The sequence below is a fragment of the Acanthisitta chloris genome, unplaced genomic scaffold (genome assembly GCF_000695815.1).
Source record: "Acanthisitta chloris isolate BGI_N310 unplaced genomic scaffold, ASM69581v1 scaffold6844, whole genome shotgun sequence".
Taxonomy (NCBI): Eukaryota; Metazoa; Chordata; class Aves; order Passeriformes; family Acanthisittidae; genus Acanthisitta; species Acanthisitta chloris.
Genome location: NW_008667591.1, coordinates 1 through 15249, shown reverse-complemented (window position 1 = coordinate 15249; position 15249 = coordinate 1). Strand labels below are relative to the sequence as shown.

The window sequence follows — 15249 nt, the reverse complement described above, 5'->3', positions numbered from 1 at the left end:
TGATGACCTTAGAGGTCTTTTCCAACCTGGATAGTTCCGTTAGTACCTTTTAATTTTTTTAGCAGGCTGTGTACTTGCCACACAGGAGTATCCAGAGCACGAACGAATTTTGAAATAAAGACAAGCAAGGGCAGATGTCTCTGGAGGATGTCAGCAGGTGGCAGTGCCGGCGAGGAGACAAACTGTGCCGTGTCCGGGGGTGATGTACTGGGGATGGACACTGGTCCCCGCTCCGAGCTGGGGGACAGGAGCTCCGCACGCCCCTGCCCTTGGGAGCAGCGCTCCTGGGGATGCTCTGCAGCCCTTCCAGCTTGGATGGGGCTTGTAGCAACCTAGCAGAAGGTGTCCCTGCGCAGGGCAGGGGGGAATGGGATGGGCTTTGCGGTCCTTGGCCCGCAGACCACCCGGGAATGCGATGACGATGGAAATTCCCACGGGGCGTGGGAATTTCCTCCGGGGCGTGGGAATAATGCGCTGCGGCCGCGAGCTCCGCCGTGACCTGGAAGGAAATCTCTGTGGCAGGGATAAACTTCCTGGGCTCCGCGGAAGGGACGCGGCGATGGCTCTGGCCGGCGGCAGGTAGAGGTTTTGGGGTGGATTCTTGGGAATTTGGAGCCGCGCGAGGTCGGGAGCGCAGCCTGGAGCTCCCGGAGGTGATGGGATCGTCGGGGGGGACACCGGGAGAGGTTGGGGACGCTTTTTCTCCCCAAGGGGAGAAAGGACATCCCCGTCCTGCCTTGTTCCCGAGGGGAATGCACAGTGTTTAGGGATAACCGCGATCCTGGTCTGGAGAATTCCCGGGGCTTAGAGTACAAGTGTCACAGCAGAAATCTCGAGTTACAGGCGGTTCAGTTTGGATTTGGCTCTTAAAGAGCACAGCACTGAGCTGGTTCCTGCCCTTGGACCACGTCGTGGTGCTCCCTAAGCTCATGGGGAGGGAATCTTGGAATTTTAGGGGTTAGAATGGAGCTTAGAGATGATCCAGCCCCAACCCCCTGCCCTGGGCAAGGACACTTCCCAGCGGAGCAGGTTGCTCAAGGTTTTATCCAACCTGGAATGAACACTCAGGGCAGGACATCCAATACCCCCCTGGGCACCCTGTGCCAGTGTCTCACCACCCTCACAGGGAAAAACATCTTCCTGATATCTAACCTGAATTTTTCCTCTTTCCTGTAGCTCAGTGGAATTGAAGCTGGTCCTTGAATGTGAGGTCTGAGAGAGTATTTTTTATGCATCTATCCTTAATAACCTCTTTCTGTTTGGTAAGTGAGGTAATGGGAAGGGCAGAGCAACTGGATGTGTAAGGAGCAGGGAATGCCACCCTGTAGGTGGGTGGTATTTCCACTGAGATGGGGTTAAAAATGTTTTGTCTGTGTTTTGGTTTTGCCACCAAAAAAAAAAAAAAAGCCCAAAGTTCAAATTAAAAGTTCAGCCATGGGGGTTTAAGATCAGAGGCTGTTGGGTTGTTATGAAAGTCAAATTTACAGCAGGAAGAAGGAACCAGAATGGGGAATGTGCCAGCAATTAGCAATGGGGAGACAGAGGGTTTCAGTTCCAATGTTTTGAGGAGATGCATCACCTTAGGTGTTATGGAAACAGTGTCTTTATCCCTTCCTGTTGGCACAGTTGGGACATGCAGTTCTGTTTTCTTTAGTCCATGCTTTCTCAGGAAATAAAAGCTCTATTGAGGCTGGAAAGCGTGGGAAGGTCTTTCCTGCCCCTCTCCTGGGAATTGTGGCCCTGCTGCCAGGAGGTGCCAGGCCCTGTCTGGGCTCTGCAGGCTCAGAGGTGTTGGCAGACCAGACCTGGCTCCATCCCTGGGCAGGTGGGCTCCAAGGGCAGGGACCAGCTGGCTCTGCCCTGTCCCTGCTGGCACTGGGCTGGCCGTGGTGACACAGCAGAGCAGGGCACTGGTGTAACTCGAGCCAGCTCTGCCCCTCCGCACTGAGCTGTGCTTTCAGCTCCTGGCTGGTGCTTTGGTGACCTCATCCCTCACCACTCTGTCCCCTCCTCATGTTCCCTCTGAGTCATGGCCTGAGCTGTCTCCATGACACCTCCATTTTATTCCAGTTTCCAGTGGTTGTTGGTTTGGGTGTTTTTGCAAGATTGCTCTATTGCAAAATATCCTCCTGGTTGCAAAGCTGCTTTGTTTAGTCCTGGTCTGGGTTTATTTGGTGTCCCTGTTTAGAAACAGCTGGAGCTGGGACATGGCCCTGCTGGCAGTGTGATCTCCCTGTGAAATGGGAGCTGCCTTGTCCAGCATTCTGGAATTCCAGTCTGCTTTTAAAGACAACTCCTGCCTTAGCTTGACTTTGCTTCCCAAGATTGGCAAATCCTGTTGCAGCTATATCCATATCTCTTAGCTTGACTTTGCTTCCCAAGATTGACAAATCCTGTTGCAGCTATAGCCACATCATTAGGCTTAACATGAAATACTTAAGTACATCATTTGAAAAGTTTTAATTTATGCAGAACAAGCAAGATGTTTTTTGGTTAGCAGAGCCAACTGTGAACTTCAGGTTGCCTTCAGAAACTTGACCCATGCCCTCAGATTCTGCCAGCTTGTCCTCAGTGTGTTGCTCTCCCCTCTGTCCCCAGGCTCTAGCTGAGGCTCAGGCTCCTGGGTAATAATGCCATCACGTACCAACCTCTCTGCTGGGATTCCCAGCAGCAAAGTCAAGTATTCCAAGCTCTCCAGCACTGATGATGGATATATTGACCTTCAGGTATGAAGTGGGGAAGGAAAGCTGTAGCTTTGCATTGCATGGGAGGCTTTGCCAGCTGTGGCAGTCACCTCTCTGTGTGGTGGGAGAGGAGCTGTGCTGAGTTTAGCTGTTCAGTGTTTGGGTTTTTTTTTTCCACCCAGTTCAAGAAGAGCCCACCCAAAATCCCCTACAAGGCCATCGCCCTGGCTGTTGTGCTCTTCATGATTGGGACCTTCCTCATCATCATTGGAGCTCTGCTCCTGGCAGGATACATCAGCAAAGGTGTAAGTGGATCCTTGGTGCTGCTCTTAGGGTTCTGCACTGCTTGTCCTCAAAGCTGGGTTGGTGGTTGGACTTGATGAGCTTAAAAGTCTTTCCCAGCCTTAATGATTCCATGGTTCTGGGATCGTTTCAGGGTAGGGATTCAGAGCCAAAGGGTTGTAAGCAGGAAGGTCATGCCTCCCCACAGCCTCACCATGCCTGGCAGCAGAGCCTCTGACATCTGCAGTTGGGCAGTCTGGAGCAGATTGTGGTGGGGCTGGAGATCTTCCAGGAGGCTGAGCCTCCCTGGGTACAGTGTCACCTTAATGTTAGCAAACTGAGCTGAGATATGTGTTGGAAAAACTTCAGACTCAGGTCGTGGCTCCTAGTGCAGATCATCTGGGGACATGGGTGGGAGATCTCAGACCACTACAGAGGGCACAGCAGTGTTTTTCCCACCTCTCTGTGGTTATGATCTGCTGCTGGACCTGACTTGGTGCTTCTCTCCATTCACCTCGAGCCGCATGGAATCCCTTTGTGGTTGCAGCTCTGTTATCACCATGGAGCCAACAGTGTTTGGGCTCTATCAGGAGCAGTCCAGGCACAGTGGAGCTGCTCTTGGCCCTGCTGGCAGCACCCAGCCCTGCCCAGGGATCTGTGGGTGGTGGGGCCAGGAGCAGCCACCCCTCCCACCCAAAGGAGGAGGTCACTTGAGGGTTTCCTGCAGCCAGGAGAGGACTTAGGGCTCAGCCTGATGACAACTGAGATATTGCTGATGTAAGACACAATCTTACATTGTTGGAATGGACCTTTTTGTGGTCCATTCATAATGCAGAGATGGATTTTTATTCTCAGCTAGCCAAGCCTCAGGGGTGAATCACAGAGCCTTCCTGTGCTCCAGGTGGGTCCCACCTGAGCAGAGCAGACCCTTCCCTGCTCTGCTGCTTTGGGTTTTAGTGGAGAAGTTCCACGAAGCTGTTTTTTTCCTTAAAAAGCATTTCCTTGGGCAGGTGCCAGAGCTGCCTCTGGCTGGGTCTGACCCTGTCACTGGCACACTGGTGTCCCTGTGACCCCTCCAAGCCTTAGGGATAAATCACAGAACCATGGAATGGTTTGGGTGGGAAGGGACCTTACAGATCACCTTGTTCCAAAGCCTCTCATGGGACAACTTCCAGTAGGGCAGGCAGGATGTAAGAGAAAGGAGACTCTGCCCACTCAGATGTCTTGCTGCCCTTGGCTCTCTCCCCTGCAGGAAACAGACCGTGCCATCCCTGTGCTGATCATTGGCATCCTGGTGTTCCTCCCAGGCTTCTACCACCTGCGCATTGCCTACTATGCCTCCAAGGGCTACCGAGGCTACTCCTACGATGACATCCCCGACTTCGACGACTGAGCACTTCTCTAACCCCACTCTAATTAGCTTGGTGGCCAGAGCTGTTGGTACCTGGATATCAGGGCCTGGCAGCTCTCAGCTGAGCTGCCACATGATGCCAGTTCTGGGCTTGAGGCCGTGCAGGTTTTCCAGTTTGGGGGGTGGGAGCTCGAACATAGAATTGACCAAAGGGAATTGCAGCAAGAGGTGGGAAGAACATGTGATTTGTGGTGGTTTTCCTCTTGAGGTTACATAATTCTGGTTGCTGGGAAGTTCTTCCTGGGCGAGGCAATTCTTGCAATCTTCCAAAAATAGATGAGCAGGTTTCAGCCACAGATATTTGTTAGGTTTTTTTTTCCCCTTCCTGTTTTATAAAGTTTGTCCTAGTTTTCCATGAGGTTGTGGTTATTGTGGGTTTACCTTTGCAGACAAACACCATAGTTAAATTCTCCTTTTGCTCTCTGTCCATCAGAAATGCTTCCAAAGTGCTTGTGCTGAGCTTGCCTGGAGTAGCTAAACTCTGGTGTGTACCAGGGGGGGAAAGCAGCAGTGGCATGAAACAGTTTACACTTGCTACCCAACTCCCTGTCAGACTGACCAAGCTTATTCCCTCACAAACACACTCTTCCCAAACAACCTTCTCCCATGCCACTGTTGCTTTCCACTTACCCTTCACAGGAACTGTGGTTGAGTTTTGCTTATTGTTTTAAACAACCAGATGGATACCAGGAGAGGGAATGGAATTCAGACCGGGGCTCACGTGTCTCCATACCACAAAGGTTGGGTTTGACTAATGTGGATACTGGAGACACTTGAATTCCAACTGTCTGTGTATTTGGAGCTGTTTTGTCTTTGTCTAGATCATATGCTGTGCATAACTGCCTAGACCAGTGCAAAGAAACTGTGTAGTTTGCACTCAATAAACCCCACCTGGATTGCTCTGCCAGCCTCAGTGATGTGTTGTTTGGGGCAGACAGAGTGGTAGCTCCATTCTGTGTCTCTCCTGAGCTGGGCATGTCTCAGTGTCCTGCAGAACGTGTGACACAGAGAGATGTAAGTGGATGCATTTAACATGAATAAAGTTTCTATTCTATGTGACCATAAGCTTCTCTTTCTCACCTTCACAGGTCTCAGAGTGCACTAAAACCTCTTCTGGGCAGCCAGATTGCAGCTTCAGCTGTGTCTGCTGTTGCCTCCAAGTGCTGATGCAGTGGCTGCAATCAGCATTAGGCTCTGCTGAGCCAGCAGCTTTAGAACAGCTCCATCTGCTCCCCAGGCCCCTTGGCTTGCCTTGGGGCAGAGCTGGGACCTGGGATTGCTGCAGGGGGGAGGATGACCCACAGCCCTGCTCCAGGTCAGAGTTGGCTCTTTGAACCCCATGTGCAGTCCTTGCTCAGTGGGCAAAGCCCCCAGACTGTGGGTGGCTCTGCAGGACTTGGTTTGTATCGAGTTTGGAAAAAAAGGAAATGTTCTAGGGAATTAAAAAGGGAAATAACCTGAATGCAGAGGACTTCCTTCTTTGAGCTGACATACTACATTCAAAGCCAGTTTTCCTCCAGAGCAAAGTCTCAAATGTCTCTCAGTTGTCCAGCTGTGCTGTCCCTAACAGCCAGGGTTGTTTTCTCTTGCCAAAGAGCAGGAATTGACATTTATATTGAGAGAGTGGAATGAGGGATGAAGTTTTCCTCCCTAAAGGGGCTGTTGTGTCAGTGCCTCTGTGCTGACACATTACAATAGGATCCTTTTAATTTTCCTGCCATGCTGGACCTGCCTGATTTGCACAGCTGGTTTGGCTCCTTTGCTGCTCCAACTCCCTGGATGTGCTGCTGCCTCCTCCCCTGGGTAAAGGCTCTGCTCCCAGTTCCCTCCTGTAAATCCCTGGGAGTGATGGGGTTGGGGAGCAGTGACTGACTCGCTGCAGCAGTGGGGGGAACAGGAAAAGGGCTCTGAGGTTGCTGCTGGTTCTAGAGCAGGGCCTGAATGACAAGTAAGTCACTGGCTGAGCCCTGATGAATGAGGATAACACTGAGTAGCTGTTTCCTTTATTGAGCATCATCCATTCTGGGCACTCAGGGCAGCTGTCTCTGGGAAAAATAGTCAGCATTTATGGAGCCTGACAGGGTGTTATTATGCCCAGAAGCTCTGGAGGAAGAACAGGCAGCCAGATTCCAGGCTTTTCTCTGGTTTGTGAGTGCTTGGATTCATGTCTCCTCAGTGATGTTCTTCTGTTGCTGTTGGAGGGTGCAGCTACACAATTACCTGCTTAATTTAATCCCATGAAGTTGCTGGAAAGAAAGTTGGAAATGTGATTGTAGAGTCCTCTGGCCTGAGCTACCACCAGAGAAATTTCCCTGTGGGTTCTTTATAAAAGCAAAGGCATTTTAAGTCAATCTCATGGTTGTTGGGGGTTTCTTTTTTGAGTGAACAAAGCTAAGTGAAGTTCCCAAGCTTCATCACATCAGAGGAAACTCCCTGTGTAGCAAAGCTGTGTGAGCCATCTCAGTGAAGAAACAGGGGAGGACAAACAAGGCAACAGTGGAGGCTCCTGGGCAGCTGCAGACATCAACTGCAAATCCTGGGAGGTGATGGAGATCTGAAATAGCTCTTCCTCTGCTCCTGGTTTGCAGTGGCTCATTGTTAGCAGCATGTTGTGCCCTCCAGGGCAGAGTGGGGCCTGTTCCCCTCCTCTCCCTCTATGGGGAAGCAGCTGCAGGCACTGCAGTCTGATCCTGGCAAAGCAGGTGCAAATCCTCCAGGCAGCAATTTGACTTGTGCTCTGTGGGTTTTTGGCCTCACTGTTGACCCTTCTCTCTGAGATGCTCCCTGTGCTTGTGCTGGTGGAGGTTCATGGGATGGGGAAAAGAGCAAGACCCATCCCTGGTCTCAGAGTGATGCAGCAAGAGAAAACTTGAGTGTGGAACTCCTTGTTCATCTTTTCTTGGCAGTGATTTCTACTTCCTTTTGATAAGCTCATCCTCAAGGCCTGGGCTGGGTGTGAGGGGGCTGAGCTGCCCAGCAGGTTGTTGACTTCAGTCCTGGAAGCATTTTAGCAGAAGCTGTGTGAAACACCTGCAGAAATGAGGGACAGAGAATGCCAAGCTACAACCCCTGGCTGTAAATACAGCCATAAACCCAACACTGTGCTGGAGCAGCAGCATCTCTGGACAGCTCTGCTGCCTGTCAGGCAGGCTCAGCCCAGCCCTGAGCCTGCTTTGCTTTCTGTGACCTGCAGTGAGCTGAACGTGGCCTCGCTGCTCACAGCAGCCTCAGCTGTGCTGCTGCTCTGTGCCCATGTGGACGTGATGTGGCACAAGAGACCATAAAACCCCTCGGGGCAGGAAGAAATGACTTGGCACAACAGTTCTGTCCCTTCTAATCAGATCTGGGCTTTGCTTACGTCTTGCTCTGAATGAGCTTCTCCATGGGCTCTCCATACTCCTCCCCCTCCTGCCTAGTCCTTTAAAAGTCCCAAACGTCGTACAACTGCTCCTCAGTCTTCTGCCTCTCCCTGAACCACACCTTGAGCTCTCTCCTGGCCCTTCCCTTGGGGTGTTTCTCCTGTTCTTCCCAAGATCTTTACCTGCAAAGCTCCTCCAGGCCTCCTTGGCTGATCCTGCCTTTCCAGTTGGTCTCCTCACTGCTGTGCTCAGGAGCTGCATCACTTCAGTGGGTAAGTGAGATCATCTGGTCCTCGGATGTCTCTGCCCTCCCAACCACCAGCAGAGACCTTTGGTTTGCCTCTCCCAGCTCAGGGAGGTCAGCAGTGCTGCCTTCACTCACTGCCTTCTCAACCTGGGGAAAACTAACGTTCTTTGCCATTTTCCCAGAGCTCTGTGATGAGCCCAGTGGTGTCTCCATGCTCCAAGGCTGGTGGCACTCCATGTCCCACGTGAGACATCTCCCATGTGAGATGTGCTCAGCAGTTGCTTTCTCCTTCCTTAGTACACAAGCAGCTCCAGGACTCCAGGAATGCTAGATTTGACCAAAAATAGCCCAGACAGTTCATCAGGCTGTGACTGATTCCTGCCTCCCAAGGGAGCTGGTTGGTTCTGAGATGGAGCTAAGGGGAGAAGAACTTAATTGTGGCTTAGAAATTATTGTTTCCAATTGATTTCATTGACTGTTTTACTTCCCTGGGCTTGGGCAGCCTTTGGTTAATGCTGGTTTGGTACTTGTTACCTTGAGGCCTTTCCTTTCCTGCTCCCACTGTGTCTAGGAAAGTGTTAAGCAATTTTTAATGGGAAGTAAGGCAATTATTGGGAATCTGTTTTGTGGTCTGCATGGATAGAGCTCATGGCTGATAAGAATCAGGAAGTGACATTTCCTTCCTCCACACTGTACTTGGGTTGGATGCTGAGCTGTGCTGCTGTCCTCATCCCCAGAGAAGCACAGAGGCTGTTCTTGGAGCTCCTCTAACACTCCCTGAAATTCATGGAGAGCCTTTCCAGGTCTGCAGCTGCAGAGAGGAACAAAACTGTGATGGATCTTCTTGGAGAGGACATTCAGCTCCTGTGAAATAGCAGGTTTGGCACTGAAGCCTCAGTTCTGTGAGAGAATCACAGCTTCATCCTGGGCTGTTCAAACGAAGGAGAACAAATCCACTAGTCACCACTAATTAATTTTGTTTTGACATACTTACTTGGGCTGAAGTTGTAGCTGCTCTGAAGTGTTTAAAGGATTAGCTGCCTGCTAGTCTGTCGTGCCTGCAACCATTTCTTTAAGCTGGTGCTGCAAATCATGCTGTTAACCTGTCATGGGAGGTTTTCCCTTCCTTCCCTTCTCAGTGGGAAATGCCTAGTGCATATGGACTTGCTGATGTGATAGTGAAAAGTTAATACCTCCAGTCAGGTCTTCTGGGCTCTTTCTTACACAGGTATTTAGTGTAACAGGGAAAGATTTCAGGTCCTTAAACCTGCAAATACCAATTAGCATCACCATATAATTTCCTAGCAGTAGTTTTCATTAATATATCATTAGACCAAGTCTGGCAGCTCATCTTTCTTGTCTCTGAACGTTGACACTCCATGTCACAGCATGACTCCTTCCCTGCTATTTTGGGTGGTTCTTTTCCAGACAAATGCCTTATTTTCTCTGTGTTTGAGCCTTGCAGGTCAAGTGAATCCTCTCTGCCTTTAGCTGCACAGGAACAGAGTCAGGATTGTAATGCAGCCAGTGTGAATGTGTGCCTAAAAATAGCCCAGTGGATGGTCTGCAACGTCAGGCACAAGTAGTGGGTTTATAGAGGTTTCTCTTTGCTGTGTGACCACATTTCAGGTCACTGAGGAGGCTCCTCAAAGTGCAGCTCACACTCAGGTCACTGAGGAGGCTCCTCAAAGTTCAGCTCGAAAAGCTTATGGTTTAAGGGAAGGCCACATCCCTTCTCCCACCTCTGCTGTAGGTGGGGAGAACAATTTCACAGGGGCAAGAGGGGCCAGAGCTTGCAGGAACCCTTGAGTGACACTTTGGCACCAATTACGAGGAGCCCTTCAGGCAGGGAAGGAAAGAGTTAACCAACTAAAGGGCAATTTGCAGGGAGAAGTTTGAGTTCATTGTTCCAGGCTCTCTGTGGATTTCCTTTCTGTCCTTTCATCTCCCAGGCTTGGCTCTCATCATAAAAAGGAGCTGCTAGTTCTTCCTCTTTCTATTTCTGTTTGGGCCCTGAGCCCTTTGGGGCATGGCCTGTCCCTTCACCTGTGTGCAGCTGCACAGTGGGCAAGCTGTGGAGGGGGAGCTATAAATAGAGAGCCTGTCCAGCCCTGTGCAATCCACCCCTGCTATAATTGCCTGCTCTGCACTCCCGTGACAAGTGTTGGCTCAGCTGTCAGGGCCAGGAGGAAGAGCCAAGTGTTGCCACAGTCAGTTCCAACTCCTGAGCTGCCTGTTGAGCTCTGGTGTGGGCCCAGTTCTCCCTCCTGCCACTGGGAGTTCTTCTCTTTCTGTGTCTGGGTGACAATTCCCAATATCTGCCCAGGTTGATTTGGGCAGTTCAGTATCAGGAGTAGCTTTGTTTTGATCTCTGCCTCGTGGCTCAGCACCTCACTCATTTGTTTTGTCTTTTGCCCCTTGCCTAGAGGAGGTTGACTCTGCAGCACTTGGTTTTTGAGTCATTCCTGATGTCACTGTGTGGTTTTGTTGCTCTGTGCTCACCCGAGGGATGAAATGAGTCACGGGATGACCACGGAGAAAAGTAACAATGAGGTCCAAGCTCATCCTTCCTCTCTGAGCAGGTCGTGGATGTTCTTTGGGAATGACTTGCAAGTGGGTTCAAACAGGAATTGTCTCTGCTCTCACTTCTCTGCTGAGAGGGATGAGTAAGCAACCACGAGGATGGTGCTGCCTGTGCCTTGTGAAGCAAAGGACCTGCACTAGAACTCCCAGTGCAGGTGCCTTAGAAAGCTCTTCTGTCCTACAAAATCACTCTAATGAACTCGGAATTATTTTGTGTACTGTGTCCACACCCTGCTGGAAGTAGTTTGAGTGGAAAGAAGTTGCTCTGGTCCTGCCCATCCACAGGAGCTGCAATTTATTGCCACAGCTTTGAACAGCCACATGTGAACGTGACACAAGGTGACAAATCCCAGCTTGGCTCCTGCTTGGAGAACATCCCTGGAGATGCCACAGGCTTCTTCCAGTGGGGAGCTGCAGCAGAGCACAGGGTGAATGTGCAGAGGCAAAGCAAAACCATCAGGAGTTGTCAGCCTCAGGGTCCTGCAGTGCCTTTGCTGCTGCCACATCTCAGGGTCAGGAGATGTGGCTCCAGCAGTACTGGCAGAAAAAGAGACCAGGGAGGATAAATTCATGCTGCTTTCCTGGCCCCATCCTGCTCCCACTTTTCCCAGGATGTAAGGACTCTCCTGGCTAATTTCAGGGGCTGTGCTGTTGAGAGGTGGACTGAGAATGAACTCAGAGAGGTGACTAAGCCCATCTCCTTCTCCTTCTGCCCGACACAGGCTTTGCTCCTGACTCAGCAAACGAAATCTCATCAGTTTGGCACAGCCCCTGAGGTACCAGACAGAACAGCATCAAGAAAATTAGCTTCTCATCCAGAGCATGAGCTGTCCAGTCGAGTCAGTGTCACTGGGAGCTTTATTACCCTCCCTGCCTTATCTTCCTGCTAACGTTTGGATGAATACCCTGTGTCCACCACAGGGAGAAGCAGAGGAACCTGTCCTGAGCTCTTTGCCCTGTGCAGCTGCCAGAATCTCATCTCCACTCACAAAACACAGGGAGGTGAAGGAAGGTCTCCTCTGTCCAAAAGCTGCCAGAGGTGAAACCATCATGGGACAGCCAGCAGGGACCCAACAGTTCTGCAAACATGCAGATTTTTCCTCCTGCTCACCTATTGATTTATTTATTACACGAGTTCAGGCAGCTGTAGCTCTGCAGCCACTGGAATTTGTCTTGCTGTCTCGCCAGCACAGCAGTGCCCCTGCCCCTTGGATCGCTGTCATTTGAGTCCTTGGCCCAAAGTAGCCTGAGATCCCTGGACCAAAAAGCTTTATTTGCTCCTGGGAGCACTTTGCCCTAATTAATTAAACTCCATAAAATTCTCCTTGCAGATGACAAACCAGAGGGTTTAGCTCTGCTGACAGGGCAGGACGTTGGTCGGTATAGGCTTCAGGGATCATTCTGAGGAGGAAAGATGTGTTTGCCTGACTTTGTGTCCATGTGGCCTTGGGGGGACAGCAAGTCGTGGCTGTGTCTGGGATGCACAGACAGATCCCGAGGGTCTGGAGCCGGAGGTGTTTCCCACTAGGTGGTGGTAGACACGTTTATCAGCGAAGGATGTTCACTCCTGCTTTGCTCACCCCGGAGAACAGAAACCCAGCTCAGTGTCCTATTCCCCTTTCACTGCCTCTCCATGTTTCTGAGGAAAAAGCAAAAAAATTGGATGTTCACTCCTGCTTTGCTCACCCCAGAGAACAGAAACCCAGCTCAGTGTCCTCTTCCCCTTTCACTGCCTCTCCGTGTTTCTGAGGAGAAAGCAAAAAAATAAAAAAATCACTCCTGGCTAGTTGTTCACTTTTTTTTTTTTTCCCCCCAGATCTCTTACTGTATTACCTGTATTTCCCTCTGCCATCTCCCACCTGGCGAGGGAGGGTTGGAAAACTGTAAGTCTCAGATCTAAAAAGAATAGAGCTGTGTCTCTGTCAATGATTTCTGGACACAGAAGGGAGACAACACCCACAATCCATCTTCCTGTACAAACTCCTGTCGACAGCAGAACTGCTGCAGCCTCAATCAATCTGGCAGGGCTAAAATGCTCCTCATGGATCTGTGCTCCTCCACCCTGACAAACAAAGGCTTTTAGGGTTTAAAAGCTGCACTAGGTCTATGTTTGTGTTTGGGACGGGGCCAGGTATTGAATAATGCCAAGAAATCGATAACCTAGAGCAGCAGCACTGTGACTTAGCCCTGCCCTGCATAGTCCTCCATATGGTTCATTGGAAAACCTTTTAGAAGCTTAACAAGGAGAGTATCGCAGTGAACGTGGAAAAAAAATAATCTCTGTGAGGATAAGCACAAATGCTCCAGAGGCCTCGTAGGGTCTATGGTCTTAAAGTAAGCTGCTGGGGTTTAATGGGATCGGCTGAAACCCTCTCTGTAGGGGAAAGAGGGATGGAAGGGTGGGACAGCTGGCACTCTGTAAACATTCCTGGTGGCCAAAGGCTGTACAAACAGCCACAATTGAAGGCGAAGACCTGAAGGATCAACAAGGCATTGCAGGTCTGGGTGAAACGCTGCAATGGGCTACAAGTAGTGTCAGGGGAGCACAGGACACACTGAGGGCTGTACCTCCCTGAAAAACCACAGGGAATGGGGGGAGAACACTCCGCAGCAGTCGGTGCTACCCCAGGGACACCTGGAATGGGTGGCTGAGGGTTGTGGCACATCGTGGGGTGGGAGGACAGGCAGAAATCAGTGGAGGTGCTGAAGAGCTCAGGAACCTTCCCTGAGCAGCACAAGGTTTGATGGGCTGGAGAGTGCCTGAGAATTGCACGTTCTGGAAAGGGCAGGAGACGATTAAAGCGAGTTAAGGTTGTCAAAACCCATTAGGAATGTCAGATGTTGCCGAGAGGGACGTGAGGGAGGCAGCGTCCGACGCAGAGTACCAGAGCCACAGATGTCTGTGGTGCCTGAAAACACTCAACTCCTCGGGCTGGGGATGGATCATGTCAGATTTGTCACAGCCAGAGAACTGTGGAAGTCTTGGAAAAGTGGGATTGTAGCAAGGAGGATGTGCATGCGGTGGAAGTGTCATCTTTTTGGGGGACTCATCGTCCTTAGCTTCCTTTTGTCGCTCCCTAACCTCACTCTATTGTAAAACCTGTATTTTTCCCTAAAAAAAATGATTTTAAATAACCCAGAAAACCTAAAGCAAAGCCCTGAGAGGGCTAACCTGTATTTTTCCCTAAAAAAAATGAATGATTTTAAATAACCCAGAAAATCTAAAGCAAAGCCCCGAGAGGGCAAGGGCTGAGGGCAGCACAGAATCACAGAATCATAGAATTTTAGGGGTTGGAATCGAGTTTAGAGATCATCCAGTGCCAACCCCCTGCCCTGGGCAGGGACACCTCCCACCAGAGCAGGTTGCTCAAGGCTCATCCAACCTGGAATGAACACTCAGGGCTGGAGCATCCAATACCTCCCTGGGCAACCTGTGCCAGTGTCTCACTACCCTCACGGGGAAAACACTTTCTCCTAACACCTAACCTAAATATGTGCTCACAGGTGGATAATACACACGTGGAGGTGCTAAGTGAGCAGCATCGCCCGGAGGGATGTGGGGCTGGGGGCAATGCAGGGTCAGGACGATGCTGAGCTCGGTGTGATGCTGAGCTCGGTGTGATGCTGAGCTCGGTGTGATGCTGAGCTCGGTGTGATGCTGAGCTCGGTGTGATGCTGAGCTCGGTGTGATGCTGAGCTCGGTGTGATGCTGAGCTCGGTGTGATGCTGAGCTCGGTGTGATGCTGAGCTCGGTGTGATGCTGAGCTCGGTGTGATGCTGAGCTCGGTGTGATGCTGAGCTCGGTGTGATGCTGAGCTCGGTGTGATGCTGAGCTCGGTGTGATGCTGAGCTCGGTGTGATGCTGAGCTCGGTGTGATGCTGAGCTCGGTGTGATGCTGAGCTCGGTGTGATGCTGAGCTCGGTGTGATGCTGAGCTCGGTGTGATGCTGAGCTCGGTGTGATGCTGAGCTCGGTGTGATGCTGAGCTCGGTGTGATGCTGAGCTCGGTGTGATGCTGAGCTCGGTGTGATGCTGAGCTCGGTGTGATGCTGAGCTCGGTGTGATGCTGAGCTCGGTGTGATGCTGAGCTCGGTGTGATGCTGAGCTCGGTGTGATGCTGAGCTCGGTGTGATGCTGAGCTCGGTGTGATGCTGAGCTCGGTGTGATGCTGAGCTCGGTGTGATGCTGAGCTCGGTGTGATGCTGAGCTCGGTGTGATGCTGAGCTCGGTGTGATGCTGAGCTCGGTGTGATGCTGAGCTCGGTGTGATGCTGAGCTCGGTGTGATGCTGAGCTCGGTGTGATGCTGAGCTCGGTGTGATGCTGAGCTCGGTGTGATGCTGAGCTCGGTGTGATGCTGAGCTCGGTGTGATGCTGAGCTCGGTGTGATGCTGAGCTCGGTGTGATGCTGAGCTCGGTGTGATGCTGAGCTCGGTGTGATGCTGAGCTCGGTGTGATGCTGAGCTCGGTGTGATGCTGAGCTCGGTGTGATGCTGAGCTCGGTGTGATGCTGAGCTCGGTGTGATGCTGAGCTCGGTGTGATGCTGAGCTCGGTGTGATGCTGAGCTCGGTGTGATGCTGAGCTTGGGGTGATGCTGAGCTCGGTGTGATGCTGAGCTCGGTGTGATGCTGAGCTCGGGATGATGCTGAGCTCAGGATGATGCTGAGCTCAGTGTGATGCTGAG

The 15249-nt window shown here is 51.2% G+C and overlaps 1 protein-coding gene across 1 annotated transcript; it reads left to right on the top strand.

Moving 5' to 3' along the window:
* Nucleotides 1-2592: 2592 nt before the first annotated feature.
* TMEM230 (transmembrane protein 230) lies at nucleotides 2593-4359 on the top strand. The gene is made up of 3 exons (XM_009072554.1): nucleotides 2593-2726; nucleotides 2867-2989; nucleotides 4219-4359. Exons 1-3 carry the CDS (start codon nucleotides 2631-2633, stop codon nucleotides 4357-4359), a joined length of 360 nt encoding a protein of 119 aa, XP_009070802.1. The 5' UTR covers nucleotides 2593-2630.
* The last annotated feature ends 10890 nt before the right edge of the window (nucleotides 4360-15249 follow it).

What these genes read in the sequence shown, in the direction of transcription:
- TMEM230 (XM_009072554.1), top strand. Translation starts at nt 2,631, where the DNA reads ATGCCATCACGTACCAACCTCTCTGCTGGGATTCCCAGCAGCAAAGTC. An exon ending in ATGGATATATTGACCTTCAG is followed by an intron (nt 2,727 to 2,866) that starts GTATGAAGTGGG and finishes TTTTCCACCCAG; the next exon opens with TTCAAGAAGAGCCCACCCAA. An exon ending in CAGGATACATCAGCAAAGGT is followed by an intron (nt 2,990 to 4,218) that starts GTAAGTGGATCC and finishes TCTCCCCTGCAG; the next exon opens with GAAACAGACCGTGCCATCCC.